Source organism: Orbicella franksi, chromosome 11, assembly GCF_964199315.1.
Source record: "Orbicella franksi chromosome 11, jaOrbFran1.1, whole genome shotgun sequence".
Classification (NCBI taxonomy): Eukaryota; Metazoa; Cnidaria; class Anthozoa; order Scleractinia; family Merulinidae; genus Orbicella; species Orbicella franksi.
Window position 1 is genome coordinate 21,541,380 of NC_138155.1, and position 17,500 is coordinate 21,558,879.

The following is a 17,500-nucleotide window of genomic DNA, read 5'->3' on the forward strand; positions in this document are numbered from 1 at the left end:
ACACTTCTAATTACATCGATTTAATTTTAGCTAAACTTGATATTGATTGAATAATTAAAGTCATTGATGTTTTGCTATCACTAATTTTTTGGGTGGTTATTTTAAAAAAAAAGTGATTGTCACCACTGCACCGGGAAGATCAATTTCATACTAGTGTACTTTACTTTCAAGAACAAAACCATTCTAATTTAGAAAGTGAAGATTCTTTCAGGTTTATCTTACGTTTATTAAATTCTTATCATTATGACGAATTTCTTGTTTTTCTCGTTCATTAAAAATTTTTGCATTTGGGAAACAGGGCAGGGGTACAAACAACGCCAGGCACCTTGACAAAATGCTCTTAACTTTTCACCTTGGCCACACGGACTAAATGTGGAACTGATTTTCTAAACAGCTTGGAGCGCGCACTCGGCTCTTACCTATCCGTTACAGTCGAGCTCCATTCGGCACCCGAATTTCTTTGTGAACGAAAGTGTTCTACATTTTGGAAACGGCAGAAATAATGTAGCATTCTTCGTCGGGGAAATTCCACATCAAACCCCGATAAAGAGGGTATTTTTTAGCGACTCCAGGTTTTGAAACCCACAAAGATTGACAAGCAACAATCAAAACACTCTGCCACCCCTCCCGGCCAACAGATCTTTTTTACCACCCAGATTATGGGTGGTCACGTGAACAGCCACAACCGGGGTCTTTCTTCCAACGATCAAAGGAGGCAGAGAAGAGAGAGCATGGAAACGACGTTGTCCCATTCAAAACTTCGCACTGAGGAGAGGCTAGGTCTGAGACGTTAGCCATTTATATAACTGAGTTTATTTTGGCAGTATTTTATTACTATTTATAATGTTAGTTCCAAATTTCCTAAGCTTTGGGCTCAGTTCTGCTATTTACACTGCATTTACGCTGCATTTTCGCTACCGTCTGGCGTTAATGACTTTTAAATATACAGCTGGGTGCGCGCCGGACACCTTATTTTTTAAATATACCCAAAGGGCTAGCATCACCAAAATCACGACAAGAAGTTCGCAGAGTTTCCAGATTCCTCTTTACAAAACCGCCACCGGACAAATGACATTCTTCTATAGAACTGTTTTTATTTATTTACTTATTTATATATTTATTTATTCATTTAATTTTGTACCTTAATTTTGAAAAGCCCAATTGGTACGAATAAAGTATTTATGTTTATGCATATGTAAAAAGCGAATAAGCCGATATCGAATTACTTAGGCCAAAATTTTCACACTTTTCTTACAGGAGTAAGAGTCGGGTAATAAGACTCAAGAGCATCGATGTTACCAGCATCCGCCATCCTGGAAAATTGCTTCTACAGAACTTCATAGATCAAAAACGCCAAATGTTTCCTCTTACGTGAAATCACTAAAACGATGAGCGTGTTTGAACTCAAGGCCCTCAAATAGTCACACTGATCTAAAAGGGCTTTTTGATGTTTCCTTCAATCTGGTAACGGCATAAGAAGTGAAGAAAATGTATTCATTATATGGCTAGCTCCTTGAGCGGGGAAGATGAATCAAATGCTGCGCTGTGGTTGGCTACCCGGGCGGGGAAGATGGAGCTATCTTGCCTACTCCGGACTACCCGCCGTGCCCCGCAAGACAAAGCTTGCTCGGTCAAGATTGCTGGATATTGGCCTCGTTCTTTTTTCTGCGAGTTTATGGACCTCGCCTCCGTCTCGGTCCATAAACACGTAAAAAAAGAACTTGGCCAATATCCAGCCGGCTTGATCATGACCGAGCAAGCTTGGTCAATAACCCATATATCTTGACCTCACGCTTGTTCAATAACCCAGGTATAGGGCCCATGATCAGGGCCTGTTAGCGCCAGGCAGATTCTTCTACATTGAACCTGAAACACCGGACAAAGAAATCGTTCAAGATATTTGATTTCAAAAGAACAAAGTAAATTTCTCAGTCAGTAGCCTCTGCGAAAGTCCATATTTCCCCATTACCCTTTCCTTTCCTTTTGCAATCGATTTTCTCATCAGTCAACTACAGTAAATAGAAAGGGAGCCAACCTTTATAAATATAGGTGGTTTATGGTCTAAGAAAATGCCATAAGGCTTACAGATACTCAATGTTTCCAACTAAAGCTAAGTATCTCAGTTACTCCTTCGGATATTACTGAAGAGAGTTTCTGCTTAAGGTAGAGAGATCATATTCCAAAAATAGCAAGAAAATCAGACGGATTTCAATTTTGACTAGTGCAAAATGCGCCGCACTTCTTCACGGGAATTCGGCTGGAACAAAGGAAATTGCAATTTTGAACTATACTAACAGCAAGTGGGAACAGATTAAGCTTGTTTTATATTTACTTTAAACAATGGACACGAAAGAGCTTCAAGGGTTTTGGAATTCAAGACAAGGAAGAATTTCTAGAGGAACTTCAGTGTACTTTCTCTGGGTTTTTATGAACAAGACAGCAATATATCGAGCATTCGGTCACAGGTGGTCTAGGAATGGGAGGAATTTATCAAAAAGACTTGAGGTAAAGATGTTGGAAAGTTATTCGAAAATCCACGGGACCTGCAAGCATTATTATTATTTATTTTTATTTATTTATTTATTTTTTTTTCATTATAGAAAATCAGGAGCAAGAATATAAGTGTGATATCGGCATTCTATGGTAAAATTATAAGGCCTATAATAATTGCTATGAAGAGAGTGTTCTGACTCAACAAGCCTTTGAGCTATTTCACGTTTGACCTATCGACTTATGTTTAGGCAGCTAAGCAATAAAATAATTGATTTTATTCCGTCCGGTCCTCGGAAGGTTAAGACAGACGCGCCTGTGTCAATCTGTCAGTAAATATATTCTTAGTTCCTAAGAAAATTTTTAAAGTCATTTTAAAATTCATTCAAAACTTAAATAAAAGTCTCTGATTCGCTTCATTGCCGGACACGATACTGGTGCGTTGAAGATTCTGACTTCCGTCTTCTTTAAATGTTGTTCCATGCTCCTTTAGTTAGATTCAAAACATGTTTTTTGGTTAAAGTTAAACAAACAAAGCAACCGCTCACTCCATGTTAAAAAACGCATCAATAATGGGATTCAGATCAAAGTAGGTTCAGCTTTGCTCCATTTGACTTCAATAATCATAAAGGACAAGGGGAGCATTTAAAATTAATTTCTTTCAACGAAGGGTAAATTTCTAAGGAGCCTCAATCTTAAGACAGCGTGTTTTCTATTAAATTTTAATTGCAATCTTGACTGTCCAAAGTTCGTATTTAGAGTGGAAAAGCGGCTTTCATTGCTTCCTCCTTTTGTTAACCCATTCGATATCTGATTTGCTATTACCTAAGAATTGACTCTAAACGTTTAAATGAGAGCTTCGGTTTGTTTTCCCAGTGAAGACCACGTGATGTTCTGTTGAGAATTGTTCTTTTATCCATTTCAAAATTATTCATTCATATACATGCAATTATTTAAAAATTTGAAAGCAAGAATTCTTACGAGTACCATCACGTGGTCTACAATGGGAAAAAAAAACCTCCCAAGCTAAGGGGGTCTTTAGGTCCGGATGAGGTCAACTCATAACAAGCTATAGCAGAGAGCTGAGAATTGCCTTTTATATTTGTCCACTGCTTGAGGTCGCACAGAGTTTCACCCGCTCTTATTTGCCAATAAAATCTCAAAATTGCAATTTTCATCATTTATACTGATTTCCAACCATATAATTTTCTTCGTTAGTCTCCACTACCTCTTATTTTCTCTACCTTTCGTTCTCTTTCTCTTTACCTCCCACTCAATTAGAAATTATTTGGATTCTCTGAAGAGGGAAATATTCGGGAACCCCGATGTTGTCATGGAGTACCCGCCCCAAGAAATGCATGATTGGTCCCCTCAGGAATCCCGAGCAAGCGCGTACGTCGAGAATATGAATATCCGCCTTTTTGTGATGTTGTGGAACGTTTTTGTGTGTAAGAGGTGAAATCGCGCTTCGCGACAAATGCATTGTGCATATAAGCTTTGTCGCATGTCCTGAGGCAATCGCATTTTAGCATTTTCTTATTACTCGAGCCGTTTTGTCTTGGTTGCCAAAAGGGGCGTCATGGTGCCAGGTGTTCCTATCGTAGAGCGTGAAAACTGGGGATGAGAATGCGACGGCTTGCTTTCTTCGTCGACAACGTAGTATACAGAAAAGAGAATTTTCTGTTTTGTGAAAAGCGTTTTGAAGAGAATCACGTCTCGTACGTTCATTTCACATACAAAGATGTTGATAGTTTTCGGAACGGGTCGGTTCACGAATTATATTGCTCGAAAGCCTGCCAAATAAGAAAAGTTCATATTCGTTCTCACGAGATAACGATTGAGCCGTGTAGGAGTTCAAACTACGAAAACACTAGCAAAAAACTATGACTACTGGCTTAAAAACAAACTATGATGCTGGGATGTACGCCTCAGAAGTTGAAAAAATCAAGAATTGTCGTAAACAGAACACTGAAGATGAAACAAACAACATGCAATTGGACAAGGAGGATACTCAATGAAGCAACTTGAACAGTAAATATATCTAAGCTTAACTCTTGTGTTAGAACGCCCTGATTCTCTTATTTGTTTTTATTGTGTTCAATAATCTTACTTAGAATATCGCGATATGAAGTCCGAGTAAACTGTCTTAGAGCGTCTAGTTTGTTTGTTTCTTTTTTTTTTTTTTTTCTTTTCGTTTTCGTTTTGCAAAAGTCTGATCACCTGAAAACTGATAGGCAGGTAACAGAAATTAGAAGAGACAGGCAATATGCTGATCACAAGAACAAGTAATAGCCCTAGAGAGGTTATCTGTGTTTCATAACTAAGTAACTATCCTTTCAAAAATGAAATGTTGTCCCCCCCTTCCTCATCCAATACAATGTTGAAACTCAGGGGGAACTATGAGAACACGCATCCACCATTTCAGATGGGCTGAGGGGAGGGGTTGGGCAAGTGTTGTTACATTGGCGCACTACTCAAATCTTATGGCTATTTAAGTTCAGGGCATTACAGTCAGAAATTTCTTTATTAACAGTTTCACTACTCGTCCTTTATTATCTACGAGTTATTGAAGTGAAGTGAAGTGAAAGACTTTATTTAATGAGGGTGACCCGTGACAGTAACTAAAGTTACTGATAAACTTGGGGCCCTCAAATTAAATTACTCTCAAATTACTCAACTTGGAGCTGCTTCGGACAGCTTGACAAAGGACAACGTTCTGTTTAGTTTTGTGATTTCATTATTTTTTAATTTGCACATCTTTTTATAACGTCTTTCTATGTTCATTAATTTACTTATTTGAACTAATTTTCTATATTTAAACAATTAATCAATACATGTTTGTTTCCTGGTCTCTTTTAGTCTTTAGCGTCCTAAGTTAGCAGGAGGAAGGTCTCGGGCAAGGTCATGTAAGCAATTTGCATCTCCTGGAAACAGATTTACAATGTCGAGAGCGTTACCATCTTGTGCAAGAATACCTTGCAGCTGTGCTACGGTAATTTGCAAGGTGAGCTCTAGATTGAACAGGTTATTCTGGACATTATTTCCCATCACTGCAAAGCTTTCGGTGAACTGACCATTTTGACGTACACAACAGCCAGCGGTCCACAATGAATTTGGAACAGAAATCCTTCCTGTATTGTCGTTCCCGATTTGACTAACGACATCTACATTTCCGACGACTTGGTTGTTCTGTTGCCGTTGAATTCTTACAAAGGAAGTGCCGGTTAAAAGATACAAGGTCCCAGCCGGCACCGCTTGATGACCATGCGGCTGTATGGGCCGTGTGCATTGCCATCTAGCATACTCTCGAATCCTGCTCTCAAATCGGGACCACATGCCAGTGTTAAAACGTGGTTTTTGCGGCACAGCATTTGTGTATGTGTAAGTGGAATCATAGCGTCCCTGAGAACTCGAATAGGTCCGTGCAGGTACTAAGTGCCCCTTATTGTTCCGCCAGCCAATTCGATATATTGCGTCACTTCCTTGTCTTAGGATGCCTTAAATTAAAATGTACAACCATCAAAAATTTAAGGTTCATGTCCCAAGCTTTGAATAATTAACAATTATTCTGCTTGCGCGCATTGGATATGAGATGATATCAGGAGCCATAATCGGGAACGGCGATCGCAAAGCCCCGGTCAAACGATTGCAACATTTCAATACAACATATGCAAATGTTGTTGGCTCAGCACTTGCAAGCTCCGGCCAAACGATCGCAACATTGTTGGGTGGATGTTGCGCCCGTTTGGCCACCCTGTTGCGACATATTGGGTGTTGAAAATCGAGCTAGTGAGTATGCCCTGGCACAACATTGTTGCACAAACCTGGCCAAACGACTACAACATCGTGCAACATCCATAAATGTTCCATGAAAAATTTGACCAGCTTCAAATTTGAGCCAAAAACACCTAGAATGTCGCAACATGTCGCAACACGGTGGCCAAACGCGCGCAACATGCTGCGTCCGACAATGTTGCGATATGTTGTGTTGAAATAAACTGGTTATGCAATCAAAATCAAGAGCCAAATCTGAATGTTTTTTTTTTTCTTTTGGTACTAGTATTATATGAAAATGTTTGTATAGGCACAAATTACGTATGGAGCAAAGACTATGTCAGAAACTAAGAGATTGAGACAGAGAAATAGACAAGGAGATGTTTGCTTTTCAGATACCAAGGCCTGTCTGGAGATCCCATGCCGCCTCAATGTAAACTGCGCATGATTAATAGCAATTCAAAATCAGTATTCCTGTCTGCAAGTGATATCAATATCTGGAGGTCGACTCACAAGAAAACTCACAAAATCAAATACCTCGTTATATCGATCTGAATAAAAGTCACTTAAACTGGTTAATTATGATTAAGAGAATTACAAGCCACACCAAAGAGTATTAGTTTTCCTCTTGAAGTTTCATGGCGTTACCGGGAAGTTGCCGGCGTTAAGATGCAAACTAAACCATGGTGGCAAAAGAGGCGAGCAAAGCTTATCCCCGTAATAAAAATAATCTGATACTTAAACTCATAACTCTGATGAAGTTGGGAACATTAGGACTAGGGTTGGGGACATCGTTTTTGGGTATGTAAGTAACTTATTTACCTGGGGTTCGGCACCATGGATGCTGATGCAAGTTATTTTGAAATGTTACTGTTTGCTGGGTCAAAGTGTAGGCTGCAAACACTGCAATTCCGTCCTCTTCGTCGAACATTGTAGCGTACATGGTGTTCGCAGCCTGCTGTGGGTGCGGTTCAGGCGGCTGACAGATATATCTTATATCACCCACATTGTTGGGATCTCGTAAGCCTGCCGGTGGTTGTCCACCTACAAAAAATCGTGTGTAGCATGGCAGGGCAGGGTTATTGTAAACATACTGAACAACTCTTCGGATCCCTGTGGAGTCTTCACTACAGTCTTCTTTAGTCTTGTTCTCAGTGTCTAGTGTACGATCACGGCCACCTGGGCGACAAAGAAAGTGTAATACGTACTAGTTATGCAAAGCTTTCGAGTGGTATACCATGGGAAATCCCACGAGTCACTTGTATTATCTCTAGGGGCGACTGTGTATACGGAGAAAATACAACTGACAAGTGGGATATTCCATTGTATACAACGAGAGAGCGTGGCATAAGTATTTTATACCATGCCGTATAATATATAGTGGCTAATGCAATCTTGCGACATACTCACGGCGCATGACGGGAAGGTTGCATGTAATATCGTCGAATATACAACGGCTTTCCGTTATTCTGATTGGCTGCATTTTCTATGGCATGGTATAAAATAAATTATGCAACAAGAGATACAGAGACTTACTATAATTTTTTTTTTTTTACTTATTTATTAACTATTTTTATTTACTCGCTACTTATTAACAATTTTATTGTAAATCATAAAACTTACAATTTCCTCGATTGTGATTGGTTTACAAAAACTCCTATTTTCCACTAATTCACTTGCCAAGTTGTTATCGGACAGTTTGTTATTGGACAGTTTGTTATCGGACAGTTCAATAAGCCAATCACATTCAAAGTTGTAGTTTAAATCAACCAATCACATTCAAAGTTGTAGTTTAATTAAACAATTTACGCCTCTTTTGTCAGTCTTTTAATTCAGATTTTCCCTTTCTTTCATAACTTTCCCATTCTTTTTTTCTCGGAAATTGTAATTTTTACGATTAATTAGTAATAAGACTTCGTGTCGTGATAAACAAATCGGACTCCCGTTGCGCGGTCGTCCGATTTTGTTATCACTCGTATGATTGCAGACTTAATAATACTGCTACCGTAAATACTCACTTCTGATTGGTTGGAAGCGGATCAATTTGTCTCAAACTGTATCGATAGCTGAACAATTAAATTTTAATTTTATTGGTCACATTTGAGCGATGGAGTCGGATAAAACTTCCAGGTTTTCCGTCTCAGACAGACAAAAAGCTTCTTATGAAGAAGTAGAGGTAAGCAAAAACACCAAAAATACGTTTTCATGCGAGTTTTGTCGGTAAAATAACGCTTTTAACGTTTTGCCGTGCACTTCCTTTCCTGTGGGTCATTTATCAAAAAGTCGCTCACGCGTCCAGAGTTTTGACAGCTTCCAAGCCAATAAAATTCAACTTCGTGTTGCAGACTTGGGACATGCTCGTCTTTGTGGCTCGTTTGCGAAAGAAAGAAATTATTTTAGGGAGAACTTTGGCGAAAAGTGTTGAGAAAACAAAGTTACAAAACATTGCGATAAAATGGAAAACAAAACTTTATATCATCTTGGTTCAAAATTAATGACGAAGATTAAGAGTCTACTTCACGTCGTTATGACAGATGATAGTGAAAGAAAATGGATCGGATACGAATATCAATATCAACAAAGATTTGTTGAGGGACGCGAATACGAAGAAAACAATGACGAAAAAATGCTAAATAACAATGATAAAAAGTGATACAACAAATTATTTGCAGGCAAAGAGTCACAGTAAGAATTGCGAACTTTCTTACAGTTTCCCTTCACTCCCGCGAGGGGTAACAATGAGCACCATCCGCGCGTAGTAACTGAGGGATATAATAGAGTTGATTATCGAATTGAAGTTGATAAAGGTACGTTCTAACTTTTTCGTATTTCTTATTTTCTTGCTTTTTTAAAAATTTTTTATTTATTATTATCATCATTAGTTTTGGGCAGCGCTGTGACCTAATAGCCCTTTTCACGGTTACCTTTGCTCATTTGCATTACAATAAAATCTAGCAGCTATGTGAGGCAATTTCGGGCTATTTTGTACTGTTAGCCCGAAATTGCCTCGCATCCACGTTGGATTACATTGTAATGCAAATGATAAAAATTAACCGTGAAAAGTGCTGTTGTTCGCTGCGAGGAACCAGTCCCCTGGAGGAGTGCATTGCATGACGGGAATACACTTTACACGAGAAAGTCCAAAGAGCCTTTTGATTTTTTCCATCTCTGCCACGTGTCCACGTGACTTTGGTCACGTGGAAACGATGATACGGAGTGGATTCAGTGCACTCCTGTGTGAGACATTGCTGTGCAACCATTCTTTGCGTTTCCTAATGTAAGATTCCTGTTAAGGTGGGACTTCACCTAAAAACACTTAAAAACACACCATGTTTCAAACATTTTTTCGTGGCTAAGAGTTAACCCCAAACCATGGCAAAGTATACATTCTTAAAAAGCTCAAAGAGCAAAGATTATGAAAAAAATATTTGTGTACCCTATAACTGTATTGTAACCTGACACCGGCTGATTAAATCTGCCACCTGCTGGGGAATGCCAGGGCTTACTTGAGAAAAGATAAATCCTACTAGAACTGATAAAAAGGAATAATTTTTACATTTTACAAAAGAAGACAAACAGCTTGCTGGGATAAGCATAGAGATTTTTGAAAAGTTAAAAGCACGTGAAATGATGACCAGTTAAATCAGATACAGAAAATCTAGCATACGTTTCAATACATAACTTTGACAGAATGCACTGGATGGAAAAGTTCTATGTTTATCCCACAGAACGTACTAAAAACAACAAATCCTGAAAATTTTAGCTCAGTTGAATAAATCCTTCTCAAGATATCTTTTCTAGAAGGCGAAAATAACTCGTTTGGAGAAAACGAGCTTTAAACTTACAGTAACAGTACTTGTCAAAATAAAACTTCAATACCTTAAGATTCGAATTCCGTAAAAAACAAAACTTCGAATTTCTTTCAGAATTTTAGGTTAAGTCCCGCCTTAAGGGTGGTTTAGGTAACTCGCGGGTTAATCAACTTTGGCTGCGAAAGACAGGTATAAAACCGACGATGAATTGACGGCGTTTAGTGCTATTGATTTTGAAATACGAGTTTCAACCACGCTCTGCAGACTCAAGACACTTCATTTATCATTTCTTTATTTTTTTACGGGGACTGGGATGTAGACCTTGAAGACTCAAGCATTTGTAGCTATTTATGACAGGCTGTTTTTAGCATTTTATTTTGTTAGCGTCCGAGCCCTCGGTTCACGCAACTTGTTTGGCTGAAAACGTTAAAGTGACAGGTGTCAGTCACGCAGAAAATCTAAAAATGATAACAAGTGCATTAAAAAGTAACCTCTAAAGCGCATATGCTGCGCATAAGCAAACACGTATAACTCACAACTCAATATCTCACTGTATACATACCACCATATGTCAGAGCAGGGCATCAGGCCAGATCGAATTATACTCGTAATCCGCCTACCGGGAGTGTAACGCTTGCATTCTGTTTACGTTACATTTTATTTTTAGCATGAGAGTAGCATGTGTACACAGGCTAGCACGAGAGCATAGTCCATTCTCTTTGACTGGTTTTCGATTCCTCTCATATCAGTATCATTTCAATCCATAAAAAAAAAGCAACAAACTACAGATTTCAGCTTAAAATTGGCTTAAAGACGTTTGCGCCAAAATTTTCCAACATTGATTTTTTCTGAGACTTTTACAACTGTAAGATGATGAGTTAGTTATGTCAGAAATGTAAAAAAATGGGGGATCGCCGACTTTGTTTTGGGGAGAACATGCCAGGAAGAACACCCTAAATCTGAAAAAATCAGTTTCGTTAGCCAACAAGGCCACAGTGTCTATAAGCCCAAAAATATTGCAATTAGATCTTTGAAGTAAAATGTTCTCTGCCAAATATTGTTTAAGTGGACCTATGAAGTGAATTTAGTGAACTAGAGAGGTTCCTTAAAGACCAAAATCGCATTTGGCGACCATAGTTTCACGCGCCTTGCAGCCACAAGATGGCAGAATTCGATGTCCCGTGGACAGAAATCTTGAATTTTGTTTAACTTAATTCCCACATTGATTTGTTTTTTTGCTTTTTTTTTTTTCCATTTTTGGATAATGTGGAGATAATTGCAAATCTGTTTCTGGAAAGAAAAATAGGGGTCACCGAACGTCCAAGATCCTTAAATCCAGCAAAGCTATAGCAATGGCCATCTGTCCTATAATTGTTCATTTTATTACTTAGCGCGCGCGCTCATGCATGACGTGGCGTGTGAATTTGCGTGCGCAGTAAGGGTGCGCAGAAACAATTAGTGCGAACATCCTTAAACACAGAGCCGCGTAAACGTTCCAGAAATGAAATACAACTGTGTGACAATCTATCTCAGGAAACCCTTTTGGTAAAGGGCTGTAAATACTGAAGTCCCTAAAACCTAAATGCAAACCTAACATTAACAACTCTAGGGATCGTAATGAGCCGATTAGAAACCAGCATATAATGGGTGCTTTCCGAGAGCAAGCAAACAGGTGTAAACCACGAAAACTAATTGTTAATAAAGGTCGAATCGGGTCAGATCGAGGCAGATCTCGCCAGATCCGTAAATTAACTGAAGTGAAAATGTATCCTGTCTACTTGATGCGTTACTCTTGCATTATACTTGTTTGGTTTGGCAGTAGATTTCTTCGCACTAAACAAGTGACACGAGGCAGCCCAGGCATAGGGCTTTTGATACAATTTTGTGCCAGTCGGATGTGCAATAGTTTAGTAAAAATGTAAGAAAGTAAGGTTTCTCTTACCATGCGAAGTCCTTCCAGAGACAACGCTCGATACCATCTAAACAGTTATCGATAATTAAACGAAGAGGACAAAATATTTACAACAGAACGCTTTCATCTAAAATTTGAAAACGAAATATGAACTGCGACAACACAGAATTAATGGGGATCTAAATTAACACACCCCACTAACAGAGAATAAGGCAATTCTGCTGTGGAAAAATTTGCCAAGAAATGATTTCAGTTTTTTGAATGGGTTGTCCAAAGGATAACATAATGGCAATCAATTTCTTATGTGATTTGAGCAGGTAAAACGTTCTTGGATTTCAAAAACGGGACGAATAAACCTTTTAAGATATTACATTTCAAGGCGAAGTATAACCTTTTGCGTGCTAGGAGAAAGCCTTTTTTCAGTCACCATTTCTTCCTTTTAACTTCTTATGATCACACGTCTGTGAGGAGTAATTTCTAGTTGAGCACATCCTAAATTAGTTGACTATAATCTCAAAAAGATCGCTTTTAACTACTGCCAGTCAAACGAAATTAAATATTAACATGATAACGGTTTTTAGGCCACTAATAACACTGCTGCGTTAGAGAGGAAGCAAAAATTATGTTGAAACGTTTTATGAGAACTCCATGTGAATTATGTCAATAAATTTTTGAAGTAAATAAATAGACTGTCATTGACAAGACGTTTAAAATATAGGAGGTAAAAATTTATTACTTCAAAAGAAGTCCTAGCAAAATATTCAAGGCGTCTGAAAGTGTTTATTTCATCTTTTAATTTTGTAAATCAGGTCTAACTTTAACCTGACCATGCTAGAACGCGGCGATCAAAAGGTATGTATATTCTCTCGCACTCCTCCGGTTAACCTCATTCAAAAAATTCGGTCAAACTTGAATTGCCCGTAATAACAATCTAAAGGGAAGCGAAATTACATCAGTTTCAAAACGGCACCAGAGCTCTGAAAACGAGTACAACATTCTGCGGCGAAAAAAGACCAAATTCGTAACTTTGTAATACACCCTTTTCTTTTTCTAGTAGATTTACAGTCTTTTTTTCAAACATGATATGCTATGGGGTCAGTTACAATACACCAACAAAACGTCTTACCGTTCTTCTTTTCAAGGTGAAGGCTTTCAACCACAACACTGGATGTCATTATTACGATAATGAGGAGAGCTGAAAAGCTCTTGATAACAAACGCTTCCATCTCAACAAATCAGACGGCTGTAGGCAGCGGTAACTGACAAACTGCTCGGAAGACAAACTGAATGGGACAAACTGTTTTACATTGTTTAAAACAACTTGCTCATTTTATTGACATGGATAGATTGTCCAATCAAGAAGTGTTTAGATGATAAATCTCTTCACAATGAAGTATTAAATTTCAACCCCTCCGGGCTCCATGCTTCAGCAATTCCAAATTTTCCCTTTTTATAAGAATACCGTGACACTATAATCAAGAACGATGAATTGGTGAGTGCGTGTGTGTCTGTGAAGGCCTTCAAAAGGTCAAACGTTAGAGCCTTGTGCAATGTTTTTGGCAATTTTGTAACTGTGCAAAAGGGGTAAAGGAAATCTAAATCCTATTCTTATGATATCTTAACTAAGACCAAACGGAGCAGGTTTCACTGCATTAGACTTGACAAATCGAAACAAAGAAAACTTTTAAGATATTCGATTTTAACGACAAAAGACTCTCTCAGGAGGTTCTGCGACAATTTACTTTCTGATGTGTTTTACTTTTGCAACCGTTTTTCTCATCAACAGAAAGGGAGGCCAACCCAACATTTAATTGTCAAATCAAAGCCGTAAAGCTTCTGGATAAAGTACGATTTTCTCCTTCAGATATTACTGAAAACAATTTCTGTTTAAGTTGGAGATTAAAGTTCATTTTTTAACGATTAACAAATATCCCAGCAATAGCTGATTGTATTTCTTTTTCTAGAAAATGAGAGATTTCAATCTTCCCAAGTCAAAGAAAATTCAACACTTTATCAAAAGAACTATATGGATGGACTTAGGTTAGAACAAAGCAAGTTCAATTTTTTAACATGTTAACTCTAAATGAAGACTTAACATGTTTAAGTTAACATGTTAACATGTTTAACTTAACAAGTTAACATGGCAAAACTTTTTTTTCTGATGAAGGAGCAGGTAAAACGTTCTTGGATTTCAAAAATGGGACGAACGAACCTTTTAAGATTTTATATTTAAAGGCGAAGTATAACCTTTTGCGTGTTAGGAGAAAACTTATGTTCTTTCACCATTTCTTCTTATTAACGTCTTATAATCAAACGTCAGTAAGAAGTAATTTCTAGTTTAGCACAGCCTAATTTAATTGACTATGATCTCGAAAAGATCGCTTTTACCTACTGCCAGTCAAACAAAATTAAATATTAACATGATAACGGTTTTTAGGCCGTCGACAACATTGTTACGTTAGAGAGGGGGCAATAATTATGTTGAAATGCTTTATGATTACTCTATGTGAAGTACTTCAATACATTTTTGAAGTAAATAAATAGACTGTTATCGACAGGACGGTTACAATAAAGGAGGTAAACATTTATTACTTCAAAAGAAGAAGTCCTAGCAAAATATTCAAGGCGTCTGAAAGTGTTTATTTCATCTTTTAATTTTGTAAATCATGTCTAACTTTAACCTGTCCATGCTGGAACGCGACGATTAAAAAGTATGTATATTCTCTGGCACTCTTCCGGTTAACCTCATTCAAAAAATTCGGTCAAACTTGAATTGCCCGTATTAACAGTCTATAGCGAAACGAAATTACGTCAGTTTCAAAATGGCGCCAGAGCTCTGAAAACGAGTACAACATTCTGCGGCGAAAAAAGACCAAACTGGTAACTTTGTAATACACCCTTTTCTTTTTCTAGTAGATTTACAGGGTTTTTTTCAAACATGATTAGATATGCTATGGGTTCAGTTAGAATACACCAACAAAACGTCTTACCGTTCGTCTTTCCAAGGTGAAGGCTTTCAACCACAACACTGGATGTCATTAGTATGATAATAAGGAGAGATGAAAAGCTCTTGATAACAAACGCCTCCATCTCAAATTTGGAAAAATGGCAAAAACAGAGCAGAACTGAGGGACACTGGAGACGGCTGTAGGCACCGGTAACAGACAAACTGCTCGGAAGACAGACTGACTGGGGCAAACTGGTTTACATTGTTTAAAGCAATTTGCTCATTCCATTGGCATGAATAGACTGTCCAATCAAGGAGTATTTAGATGATAAATCTCTTCACAATGTATTACTAAATTTCAACCCCTCCGGGCACCATGCTTAAGCAATTCCAAATTTTCCCATTTTATGCGAAAACACTATAATCAAGAACGATGAGTTGGTGAGTTCGAGTGTATCTGTGAAGACCTTCAAAAGGTCAAACCTTAGAGCCCTATGCAATGTTTATGGCTATTTTTTGACCGTGCAAAAGGGGTAAAGGAAATCTAAATCTTATTCTTTTGATATCTTAATTAACACCAAACGGAGCAGGTTTTTACTAGACTTAACGAATCGAAACAAAGAAATCTTTTAAGATATTCGATTTCAACAACAAAAGATTCTCTCGAGAGATTCTGTGAAAATCTATTTTCTGATGTGTTTTTCTCTCATCAACAGAAAGGGAAGCCAACCCAACATTTAATTGTCAAATCAGACGCCGTAAATCTTCTAGATAAAGTACCGTTTTCTCCTTCACGTATCACTGAAAACAATTTCTGTTTAAGTTGGAGATTAAAGTTCATTTTTTAACGATTAACAAATATCCCAGCAATAGCTGATTGTATTTCTTTTTCTAGCCGGAAAATGAGAGATTTCAATCTTCCCAAGTTAAAGAAATTCAACACTTTATCAAGAGAACTCTAAAGATGCACTTAGGTTAGAACAACGCAAGTTGAATATTTTAACATGTTAACTCTAAATGAAGACTTAACATGTTTAAGTTAACATGTTAACATGTTTAACTTAACAATTTAATATGGCAACACTTTTTTTTCTGAGGAAGGAGCAGGTAAAACGTTCCTGGATTTCAAAACTGGGATGAACGAACCTTTTAAGATTTTACATTTAAGGGCGAAGTATAACCTTTTGCGTGTTAGGAGAAAACTTATGTTCTTTCACCATTTCTTCTCATTAACGTCATATAATCAGACGCCTGTAAGAAGTAATTTCTAGTTTAGCACAGCCTAATTTAATTGACTATAATCTCGAAAAGATCGCTTTTAACTACTGCCAGTCAAACAAAATTAAATATTAACATGATAACGGTTTTTAGGCCGTTGATAACATTGCTACGTTAGAGAGGGGACAATAATTATGCTGAAATGTTTTATGAGAACTCCATGTGAAGTATGTCAATACATTTTTGAAGTAAATAAATAGACTGTTATTGACAGGACGGTTACAATAAAGGAGGTAAACATTTATTACTTCAAAAGAAGAAGTCCTAGCAAAATATTCAAGGCGTCTGAAAGTGTTTATTTCATCTTTTAATTTTGTAAATCATGTCTAACTTTAACCTGTCCATGCTGGAACGCTACGATTAAAAAGTATGTATATTCTCTGGCACTCTTCCGGTTAACCTCATTCAAAAAATTCGGTCAAACTTGAATTGCCCGTATTAACAGTCTATAGCGAAACGAAATTACGTCAGTTTCAAAATAGCGCTAGAGCTCTGAAAACGAGTACAACATTCTGCAGCATAAAAAGACCAAATTTGTAACTTTGTAATACCTTCTTTTCCTTTTCTAGTAGATTTACAGGGGGGTTTTTTTCAAACATGATATGCTAAGGGTTCAGTTAGAATACACCAACGAAACGTCTTACCGTTCGTCTTTCCAAGGTGAAGGCTTTCAGTCACAACACTAGATGTTATTAGTGCGATGATAAGGAGAGTTGAAAAACTCTTGATAACGAACGCTTCCATCTCAAATTTGGGAAAATGGCAAAAACAGAGCAGAGTTGAGGGACACTGGAGACGGCTGTAGGCAGCGGTAACAGACAAACTTTTCGGAAGACAGACTGACTGGGGCAAACTGTTTTACATTGTTTAAAACAATTTGCTCATTCCATTGGCATGAATAGATTGTCCAGTCAAAGAGTATTTAAATGATAAATCTCTTCACAATGTATTATTAAATTCAACCCCTCCGGGCTCAATGCTTCAGAAATTCCAAATTTTCCCTTTTTATGCGAATTCACTATAATCAAGAACGATGAGTTGATGAGTGCGTGTGTATCTGTGAAGGCCTTCAAAAAGTCAAATTTTAGAGCCCTGTGCAATGTTTCAGGCAATTTGTAACCGTGCAAAAGAGTTGAAGGCAATCTAAATCCTAATATTATGGCATGTTAATTAGCGCTAAACAGAGCAGGTTTTACTGTATTGAACTTAACCAATCAAAACAAAGAAACCTTTTAAGATATTCGATTTCAACAAGAAAAGACTCTCAAGAGAGGTTATGCGAAAATC

General features: G+C 37.7%; 1 protein-coding gene across 1 annotated transcript; it reads right to left on the reverse strand.

The window, feature by feature from the left end:
* Positions 1-5,346: 5,346 nt before the first annotated feature.
* LOC145502204 (uncharacterized) lies at positions 5,347-7,668 on the reverse strand. Its single transcript, XM_081481462.1, has 3 exons — positions 7,627-7,668; positions 7,087-7,471; positions 5,347-5,987 (listed from the first exon to the last, which is right to left on the reverse strand). The coding sequence occupies exons 1-3, from the start codon at positions 7,666-7,668 to the stop codon at positions 5,353-5,355; spliced, it is 1,062 nt and encodes a 353-aa protein (XP_081337588.1). The 3' UTR covers positions 5,347-5,352.
* Positions 7,669-17,500: the final 9,832 nt, after the last annotated feature.